Source organism: Panicum virgatum, chromosome 6N (genome assembly GCF_016808335.1).
Source record: "Panicum virgatum strain AP13 chromosome 6N, P.virgatum_v5, whole genome shotgun sequence".
In the NCBI taxonomy this organism is placed as follows: Eukaryota; Viridiplantae; Streptophyta; class Magnoliopsida; order Poales; family Poaceae; genus Panicum; species Panicum virgatum.
The window spans coordinates 13976073-13987347 of NC_053150.1; the positions used below are offsets into that span (position 1 = coordinate 13976073).

At 41.0% G+C, this 11275-nt stretch overlaps 1 protein-coding gene across 1 annotated transcript; it reads left to right on the top strand.

Moving 5' to 3' along the window:
* The first annotated feature begins 3739 nt into the window (after positions 1-3739).
* On the top strand, positions 3740-6098 carry LOC120677940. Its single transcript, XM_039959124.1, has 5 exons — positions 3740-3748; positions 4653-4985; positions 5188-5285; positions 5693-5774; positions 5906-6098. The coding sequence occupies exons 1-5, from the start codon at positions 3740-3742 to the stop codon at positions 6044-6046; spliced, it is 663 nt and encodes a 220-aa protein (XP_039815058.1). The 3' UTR covers positions 6047-6098.
* The last annotated feature ends 5177 nt before the right edge of the window (positions 6099-11275 follow it).

The following is an 11275-nucleotide window of genomic DNA, read 5'->3' on the forward strand; positions in this document are numbered from 1 at the left end:
ACTACCATTTAAAAATGTTATGCCGAGTTGATTTATCAATATCTAAAATAGGCCATCCAGTCACATATACTGAATTACCATTTATCTGTTTATCTTTATGGTGTGTCCGTGGGACAGGGAGTCTATTTCGTCGCCTGCTGCGATGGGGGTCGATCCCATCGCAGAGGCACCCCCTTCGTCTTCCTCCGATGCTCCCTCGCCACCCACGCTTGCCCCGGCTCTGACGGCGCCACCGCCGCTGCCATCCACTGCCGCCGACACTAAGCAAGCCGCCACCGCCGCCATCTTCTCCTCACCCCCGCCACCGCCCACTGCCCACCGGCGGTCCAACCGCACCCGGCCGGCGGCGCTCCCACGCCGCCGCACCCTCCGCCGGCCGAACCACCGTCACAACCGGGCCGCCGCCACCCCCAACACCCTCCTCTAGATCTGGTGGTCATGGTGCCCGCCCCACTCCCAGCAACCCAGAACTCTAAAGCTCCGCCGCCTTCCGCCACCACCCAGGCCGGCCGCTCCCCCCACCAGCCACTCCTGGCTGGCCATCCCCTCCGCCTCCTCTAGCTCGCCGGCGGTGCTCCACCGACCTCTCTTCTTCCTCCTTCGGCTCCGGCACCAGCGAACCCCTTCTGCGACGTCTCGGATCCCAGTAGCACGCGCGATAAATAGCTTTTGCGTGGGACAGGATATGCCGGTGCCTTTGCTGGCGCCTCATTCCCCTCCCTCGCGCAGGCTTGTCCGGCTGGATTGCTGGGGGACGAGCTGATGGAGCAGCTGTGAGGGAAAACAAATACAAAGGCCTAGCGCTCTGGAGGGATAAGCTGCTGCTGCTCCTCTCGCGGCTGCCGTTCCAGCCCTTCTCCTACACCGGCCCCGCGGGCAGCATCGGGGTACACGAGAGCTCAACCGCCATGACCTCTATCGTCGTTCCCCTGGGAACTGTTGATGGATCAACGGCGAGCTTCCTGAATAGCTGATCTGGACAGCATCAAGATAGAACAACAAACACTAGGACAAAAAGGATTTTTGCTGTTTGCAGTGGATCAATGCTGAAGCTTTCGTGAGCTGTTTCTTCCTTATACTTTGACAGTAGGTCAAGTTAAAAAACCCAGTCATGGGCGATCAATCCACAACATGGTCGGAGGACTTGTAGACAACCCATACATGCCTCGCGATCCTAGAGTAGGTCCGTCAGCTCCAACCATTCCTCAGTCTTTTTTCGCTATGTTTCAGCAGCACTTTCTGAACTGGTAGTACCGAGATTCCCGATGCCTCCCCATCCTAAATATGTAAATACTTTATAAGAGGCATGTAACAACTCGTGTCTGCGACATGGAAGAACAGAAATGTCCAAGTGGGAGGATGAGAGCCTTGCTTGAACTTGTATATATGTTCACACAATCATGAATGTCGAGGCCTGAACAATTTTATAGTGGTGGACAAGGGGATTGCAAGGCAATTAATGGTCGTCTGCGTGTATTTGTCTGTAGGAGCTTTCGATCACCTTCTGAAACCATGGCTTCATATAGCCTAAGTATGCAAACATTAGCTATTATTTCATTAAATCATCTGTTTGGATCAAAGTTAACCTATTCCATCAAGCTTACCCTAGATAACTTATATCAGCTTGTATCCAGAAAAGTATAAGAAAAACATGACTAAAGCTCTTGGAGCTTTTGCAAAACACCCCCCAAGGAACCTTGTAACTATTTCAGTTTTCTTATGTCTTGGCTATTTCATGGAGAACCCCCTATAACGTTTAGAATCATGCAGCTCAGCCCAAGGCTATATTTTTTGGCGAATCTGACCCTGAGCTCTCATCAAATTGCAAATACAATTTTTAGTGTCTTGCAGTTCTTCCTTGCTAGCCCCTCTCATTTATTATATTGCAAATAGGGTCCTGCAACCTTTTTCTACCAAAATTTTCATGTTTTAGCTCTGTTTTAGTTCGTTCTTATTCAGTTAGCTTTGTTTTAGCGTGGGTTTTAGCTTAGTACCATAGTTATGCCATAGTTCCTGTTTATAATTAAATTTAAAATTAATTTACTAATGCCTACTTGAGATTAGCTTTTCTAATTAAAAGCAAATTAGAGTTGTACACTGATTTTCATAATTAATGTTAAATTGTTTAATTCCAATATAATAGATATGTCTTTTATATAACTTGTTTATCAAACATGAATCATAAAGTTCTACGCTAGTTGCTCTCGTATGTCTTTTATTTATTTGTTAAATAATTAATTGATATAACTTATAGATATAAATAAAACTTAATTAAGTTCATCTCGTATTTATAAATATAAATCAATATGATTTAGTTAATCTATGTATTTCTTTCAAATATCATTTACATGTATTTTCATAATTAATATACATCTAGCCTATACTTTTTTATTCTACTTTAATATAAATCTTCTGATAGCTATATCTTTTCCACGGTAGGTCTGTTCTTAGCGTTTCTTATGCTCTCGCGATTGTAGCTTCGAGCTCTATCCTTTAGTACATTCTTGTAATTCTCTTCTTTTAGTTGGTTCTCTTTTCTTAGTTGTGCTTGTTTCTTTTATATTTGTGTCGATACTTGTTGCGAGTAGAAAAGAACGCCGTATGAGAGCTTTGAAGATGAACAATTTCAAGAGCAAGTGTTGAAGACACCGACGAACTATTCTTTTGAATAAAGCCAAGTATATTCCTTAACCATGTTTCAGTCCTAATAACTTTATTATATGCTTTCATACATTAATTTGGTGGGTACCTATATCCCTATTATTGTTTATCCATGCTCTAGAACAACCGAGTTATTTTTAATATATCTTTTGGGTAGCTTGCTTAGTTGCTGAACAATGGTTATGGGTGGTTGATGAACGCAATACTTGAAACATGATGTTATAACTGTTTGGAACAATGAGATAAATATGTGAAGTTAATTGAAATCAACAGTGGAGAACCACCTGGGAAACAAGTGCAATCACAAGGACTATGTAGATCTGGTCTTGGCTGATTAATTAGATGTCTCTAACTTGATAGTAATTTATCGAAAGGCGCATGAGGAGGGCGTGTGATGAGGGGTTCACTGCTTGCCAAGGGTGCATTCTTTTATTTGGTTTTTGGTCATGCCTTAGGGGAGGTTCATTCATGTAGTTGCTGAAATCTTAGCGGGCTACTACTGATTAGAGAGTCTTTGTAAAGGCCTCGTAGTGTAGCCATGCAGCCATATCTAAGGAAGTGTGGTGAATGTAACTGATCAACAAGTGACGGATAACATGACTTGTGGGTAAAATGTGCAACCTCTGTAGAGTGAAAACCGATATATCAGACATGCTAACGATCTAAGCGGCTTGGACCCTCACACATCAACTTAATTGAAATCAGTACTTTAATTCAGTTGTGTAAATGTTCCAAGTTCATTTATTATTCAGTTATCTACTTCTTTTTCATAAATGTGGGATGGTTTCATACATGGTTTAGTAAATAGATTATTAATGTTCAACTATTATTTAAAATGCTTACCATTGAGCCAGCCTTTATCCGTTATTTAGCGTTGCATGTGATTTATTTTTTGATATACTTGCTGAGTACTAATCATAAGTATACTCACACTTACTAAAACCACTGCTCAGAGGAGAAAGTTGCTGTGAAGTTTGCTAAAGATATTGCTAAGTTCTAGGCATACGTAACCCCCGGTTGATTGCCTATAAAGTATGTAGCACTACAAGAAATGTGAGTATCAGTGACGAAAATCACTATGACGAAGGTAAAGAATGTCATAGAATAGTCAATGTTTTGTGACGATTCAAGTGTTTTCGTCATGAAGTTGAGGTAGGCGAGTGTCTTTGTGATGAATGCAGATTTTCGTCACAAAAGATGCAACAATCAATGACGATTTGATAAACTCGTCATTAAATATCAATTTATTAGTGACGTTTCCATTTCATGACAAACAAAGATTTGTCACAAATTGTATCTCTTACTATGTATTATAATAACTTCCAAATTTCAACCGTACAAGTAATGATTTTACCATGTTCATGAAAATGAATTAATTCTAATTTGAGTTCAATAATTTTATTTTTAGCATATAAATATATTTCTACCTATTTATTGAAATTACTTCACATTTCAAATAAAATGTGTTGTAAAAATATTAAAATTACAAAAAACATATAGACAAGTGCATACATATATTAAAAAACCATATGCAAATTTGGAATGAAAATTTCAAAGATTTCTATATTTTACAACCTACTTTCCTTAGTCACTTAAGTTGTATGAAACAAAATGAGAGATCTATCCATTTTGTGAATTATCTATACTTTAATTTCCGTAAAATATTATGAAACCTTTATATCAAGCTTATACATCTAAAGAACGACTCTATTGAAACCTTTAATATAACCCTGATTTCATATGTTTGTTTATGTAGAAATATTAATTAAAATTTGAGGTAATAATATATTTTTAGAATTTATATAGATTTCTACATATTTATTTGATTTATTTTAGATTTGACCAACATGTGTACTAGTACTTAAGATCCAAAAATTAAAAATGACTAATAAAACTATATATGAGTTCATGAATTTAGTTTTGTTTGGAAAAAGGTTCATGAATTTAATTTACCATCAAAAGTTTTAATATTTTAAAATTCATCCCGCCAGTCCACATTGTCGTGGCCTGCCAAGAGTAGCGGATATAAGTGCTCCCGCAGATCTTCCCAAACCCTAAATCGATTCATTCCCAACCCTCATCCCCTCTCTGTTTTTTCTCTCTCCCAGACTCCAGTCTTCCTCCCGAAGCCCCGCCGGCCGCCGCCACCAGCCAGGGCATCAGGCGCCGGCCGCGCCGGGCCGCCTTGCACCGGGCGCTGCGCCGTCGCCGTGCTCCGGCCCCACCGCGCCGGCCCGCCGTGCTCCGGGTGCCGGGCCGCCGCACGCCGCGTCGCCGACCGCGCCACTCCTAGTCGCTGCACGCCGTCAGATCTGCGTCCGCAGGTTCGAGTCGTCAACCCTCTCTGCTCTTCCACTTTCGTAGCCATCGCCGCTTCCCTCACTGCATGGCGCGGCAGCCGCAGGCGAGGTGCACGCGCTGCTGGGACTGGGGCTGCGCTGGATCTGCAAGCCAGCTGCTCCAGTCGTGTTTTTTTTTTTGGAAACAGTCGTGGTTGCTTGCCCGTAACCACTTTGCGTCGTCCAGATCCTCTTGGTTTTCCCGTGGCTCATCCTCACCTGCCATGTTCCATCCGCATCTTTAGCTACACCAAATCCACATTCAAGGTTGGAGTTCTTTAGCGAGTGAGTGCTCCTGCCCCTGCATCTTATTTACATTCTCAAAATTATTGTTTGAATGTTGCTAGATATGAAGTTACTCCTGTTACTGCTATGACCCAGGTCCTAGTACTTGCCTGTGATTTTGCAATCGATGAAGGCATACTTGCTCTTGCTCTAGGTGAGAACTAGCACATTTTTCTTAGCTAAAATAGACTACCCAGTATATGTTGTACGTGCTCTGCCAGTAGTGACATATAAGCAAAGAGATTAAACCTTGTAGGTGTTCTATGCTCCTAATTATACATGTAAAGGAAATGTAGCACGGGATAGCGGGTAGGCGCAACTCGTGTAAGCTAAATATGCTGCAATGCCCTCTTTTTTAGGTGTGACTTGTGAGCTGCTAGTTATTTCTAATTAAATTTTGCATGCAGTGTCACTGCAAAGCACTGTATTTGCTTTGCCTCAGATCAAATGGAAAGGCAAGGATGGAAATCGTGGATAAAGGGACCAAAGGTGGTTGTTCTTTGAAACCAAACCAGTTCAACAGCAAGTTGTAATTAACTTAGTGGAATGCTCATAGTAGAAGACCTCAGTTACTGTGTTAATTTTGTTCAGCCTCGCTTACTGCTAAACCACAATTTCAGGATACCTTAGGAGGTCAAGAGCCAAACTCTGATGATGATATTGTGGAGTTTTTTTTGGTACAGTTTATGAAACAAGTTTATTTGGTGAACATAGGCATTCATTTAGCTGGTTCATGCCCACAATTTTTAGTTTTGTATTAGTTGAATGGTCAAGACATGTGACAAAGTGATATGTTATGAAATGGTTGTAATGGCACATGTATAAATACCATGTAATTTGAATGCCTCGATTGAGTAAATATACAAGGATTCTCTAATATGTGGTGTTATTATCACATTTTTTTGTTCATCATATACTAGTCATGCTGGTTCATGATTTGTGATGTTCTGCTAAGCATTGTATGATGAAAAACAATCGTCATAGAAGGTACAAATTTAGCGACAATATACTGATTGTCATCAGATGCATTTAATGACGATAAGGAAATCGTCACCAAATGTACTTTTGTGACAATAAGCAAACGGTCACAAATGTGTTTCATTCTATGACGATTTTCTAAAGAACGTCATTAATGACATTTTGTGACGGTGGTTCTATGACGAACCTTGTGACGCAGTAAAAACATCACTATTACAGTTCTATGACAAAAACCTATACTTTCAGTGACGATAATAGATCATCATAGATAGTTAAATCTCTTGTAGTGTAGCCTTCTTTTCTAGGATAAGGTGTATATCTCTGATAGTGTTTTAGTTGTTGTAAGTCTCTTTTTCATGACAACTTTGCTCATTATTCCATTATGGCATCGCTATATGTATAAAACTTGATCCTGACATACATATAGTTATGTATTTATTTTTTTTTAAAAAAATCGGGTGTGACAAAATATATCTATCACACCCTGAAATTTTTGGATTTCAAGATGTGATTAAAATTAAAAACAAAACAACAATTTTCTCATAATTTTTAAATTTTTCCCAACATTTATTTTCTTCACAGGGAAATTAGTATAAAAGAAAATAGATTGGTTGTTTTTCTAAATTAAATGTGGTTGTTTGATTTGTTTTGCATTCATGCCGCAATGCATTGTTTTATTACTTGTTGTTCGGTTCGAATTTAAATTTCCTAAATTTGAATTTAAATTTGAATTGAATTGGTTTGATTCTATTTCAGATGTTCAAAGCCTTTTTTCCCTTTTCCTCTCTCTCTCTTTCTCTTTTTCCTTGCTTTCAGCCCAGCCCATATCCTTTCTTTTCCTTCTCCTTTCTCCTTTTTCCTCCCACGGCCCAAGACCACCTCCCCGCCGGCCCATCTACTCGTCCCAGCCCAACCCGACGCCACCCCCTCCCGCAGCCCACCGACAGGCGGGGCCTGCTTGTCAGGGTTGTCCCCGACCTCGGGACGGACCGGGACTCTCCCGAGTCCGGCCGCGCCCCGAGTCCGCGCCGCACCTGCAGCCTTGGCCCGCACACCAAGGACTCCTCCCGGCCCTATAAATAGCACCATGGCCCCCCCTCTGGACCCCCTCCTTCGACCCGCAGCCGCTCGTCGCCCAAACCCTAGCGCCGCCGCCGCCATTGGAGCTCGGAGCTCCGCGACGCGCTGCCATTCCGCCGTCTCCCCTCACGACTTCACCTGTATGGAGCTTCGCATCGTGGTAAAGATGCTCGCCGGCCCTCCCCCCACCCCTTTTTCCCCCTCTGTCCCGCTCAGGATCGCTCGCCGGAGCACTCGCTCCGCCCTCGCCGTCGAACGCCCCCATCCAGTCTCTGTTTCGTCTTCTAGAGCCCCAAATCGAGTTCGTAGCCTCGCACCGTAGCTTCCCATCCAAACCCGGACCAAAAACGTGGCCGGAATCGCGCTTGCGCGGTTCTCCGGCGAGCTCACCGCCGCCCGCTGCCGCAAAACCTCGTCGCCAGTCGCCAGCGCCGCCCGCTCCACCGATCCGATCCGCACCATTCGATCAAGATCCAATTGCCCAGATTAGATCTAGACCCAGTCAACTGAGTCTAGTACCGGTCAACCCTAGGACGTTTTGCAAAGTAGACCTTTTGTTTTTCTAAAATCAACTCACGCTCCACCCATGTACAAAAGTATTTGTAAAACATCCCTTACCTTTTCTGTTTTAACCCCTGTACTTTTGCAAAATTGAACCCGACGTCCAGGAGCCCCTGTTTTGCCTTCTAGCCCCTGAAGATTAGGTTTAATTTTGTTTTAGTCCCTGTTTTCTTTAACTCTTGAAACCTTGTTTCAGCCCTAACTTCTTTGTTTTATCTCCGTTTCGATCTATTCTTGTTGCGTTAGTTTAGTAGTGTTGTTGTACCGTAGTTCCTATTTTAAAATTAAATATAAATTTAATTTGAATAATGATCTCTCATCTAGTTTTCTAACTAAAAGCTAATTAGATGTTACGCAAGTTTTCATAAATAATGATTAATATGGATAATATCAACATAAATGTGTATTAGCTATAATTTGTTAAGCACAACACCAATCATAAAGTTATTTGTTTAGATGCTCTCATATATCTATTCTCTAATTAATTGTTTAATTTGTCCAATTTCTACACAGACAATTATATATAAATCTAACTAAGTTTTACTTTGTTTTTATAAATGCAAATATAATACGAGTTAAATATAATCAAGGATAATTCTTTTAAATATCCTTTCCTTTTGTTTCCCAAATAAAATAAATAAAGTTTATAGTTCTTTAGTTTCTTTTATAATATAAATCTTCCGATAGTTGTTTCTTTTCAACCGTAACTCCGTTTTCCGCGTTTCTTGCGCTTTCATAACCGTAGCAACGAGTCCTATCCATTAGTGTGTTCTTTCAAAGCCTTTCTTTTGTTTTGGTGTATTATTCTTAGTTGTACCTATTGTTTGCTTTGTATGTTTCCTGATGATTGCTTTGAGTAGAAAGATCGTTGTTTGAAGCTTAAAGAATCAAGAAGCTTGTATGAGCAAGAGCAGAAGAGCCGTAAGAGTAGCTTTTTATTGGAGAAAGGCAAGTGACCCTAACTATACTTCTATCTATGCCTTATTTACAAGAATATTATGTTTAATTGGAACATGGAGAACCACCCAGGAAAACAGTACCACCACAATACTATATGGCTCTGGTCTTGGCTGATTAATTAGATGAACTATATGTGGTGTTGGGGTGGCTCGTTTGGTGGTGTTTGGGCTTGTGTCGTGGAGCAGGTGAATGAAGCTGTGTCTTCTGAGGGACTGCAATTGTTGGGACCAACACTTACATATAGGAATTCTTTGTAAAGGCCTCGTAGCGTCCCTATGCAGTCACACCTAAGGAAGTGTGATAACGTGCTTGGCCGGCACATGCATGGTTCGGTTCAAAGTTCTTCGGAACTTTTACACGAATTGTGGTGAAAGTGTACAACCTTTGCAGAGTTAAAACTAACCGGTTAGCCGTGCTCACGGTCAAGAGCGGCTTGGATCCTCACATGATTAATAAACTTAAAGATGAATACAAATCATATTCTGGTTATTTCTTGTGGCCTTGCTGAGTACCAACCATAAGTGTACTCACCCTTACTTACTGCTGCTCAGAAGGAGAAGGTGTGAGAAGTATTTTCAAGATGATGCTGAGTTCTAGGCCTGCGCAACCCCTAGTCGATTGCCTATGAAGTTTGAAGCCTTCGTTTCTAGGATAAGCTGTATAACTCTGATAGTCTTTTAATTATTTTATTTTCTCTTTTACGTGATACTATTACTGATTATTCACTTATAATGTCTCTATATGTATGAAACTTGATCCTGGCATACATATAGTTATGCATTCGGTTTTCTTCTTAAAACCGGGTGTGACAGAAGTGGTATCAGAGTCAGGTTCGACTGTAGGACGTAAGCCTAGATAGCAATGGCCGTGTTCTAATGTTTCTTTTGATATCAAATCTATTCCTACTTGTTCTTTGACCCCCTCCATTGAATATTCTCTCTCTCCTTAACTATTTTCTTATCTCAATCAACCTTGACAATCTTTTTCTCACCTATCTATCTGATCATTTGCACTTTCTCATTTGCAAATGTAAAAAAAATCTTAATCTTTCTATTGACCTATTGTCCTCTTGATAAATTTTCTTTTTGATAATCAATTCTTGGTCAATTACCCTTTGTTGTTTCTCAACACCCTCAAATCCTTCCGTTTATACTTCTCTCTACTGGACACTCCTTGATTTTCTTAAAAATTTATCTTTGTTGATATATCTTTCTTTTCTTTATTTTATCTAGCTTTCTCCATTGAGCCTCTCCTCTTCTTTCAAAATAAATATCATTTTGAATTCATCTCTTGACTTGGATTTCAAAGTATCTCTTCTGATTCAAAGTTGTTTAGATTATCCGTGCCACATATCCTAATGCCCGTCCAAGTCATCTGAAGGTTTGAGCTGCCAGTTCATCATGAGGAGTCAAGTCAAAGCGAATGGAAATTGTACCACTTACCCACATTCTTGCTCAAGTTGGATGAAGGATTCAGAGCTCCACCAAAGAATCAAGCCTGAGCGAGATTATGACACTCCCACTACAATCACGAAGGTGGAGTCAACGCTGGACAAATTGAAGGAGGCACGTGTCATCAACAACGAAGTTGGAAGATGTAACCATACTTAGGAGTACCACTTCTAACTTTATTAACAACGTTTAGCATCATCTTTGACTATGTTGACTAGTGGAATTCGGTGTTTGCATGATGATGCTTGTCTTTTATGACCTTGTTTGATTCTCTTCTTTGCAATGATTGTTGGTGTATTGTGGGTCTTCTACCTACAATGACATCGGTTGCCTAGATGGGTTCTTATGTATCTCCCACCTCCTTGTTATCTTCTATCTTTCTACCTAATCCTTTAAAGGATATCAAGAAAGAAGTTTATGGCAACACTGGCAGCAATAGTAGAAACCTCCCAGTGTCAACAATGATCGACAAATGAAAGAAACTGAAGACAAGAATGCTCTCTTTTCCCTTTCTGTTACCCCCATGTCTTTCCCCCCTCCACCTTGATTTATTTAAGTTGCGACCACCAAGAGTTGGTGAAAAGGAGGATGATGATCAACCCAAGAACCGAAGCTCCAATAGCCATACACTCGGTCAGACGTCATCAGTTGATCCCCATGCTAAGACGGATGATCAGGATACCTCTGCCAAATGAGAATGCCGTCAGTCTCCAATTCTCATGCCACCACGAGTCGCCAAGATACTAAACCAAGAAAATCATGTTTCTATAACGCAGTGGCTGCCTGAGGATGTATGAAAAGATCTGAACTTTATGGTTGGCTTATCTTCGTCACTTTACTTGAAGGTTATGAGATGTGTTTATGGACTTGAGAACTGATACCATATACTCAAGCCAGAAGAAGCAACTAAGGTCTATTCAAATCACTTTATCAAGGTACGAAGGATGTTCTTCGAAAGAT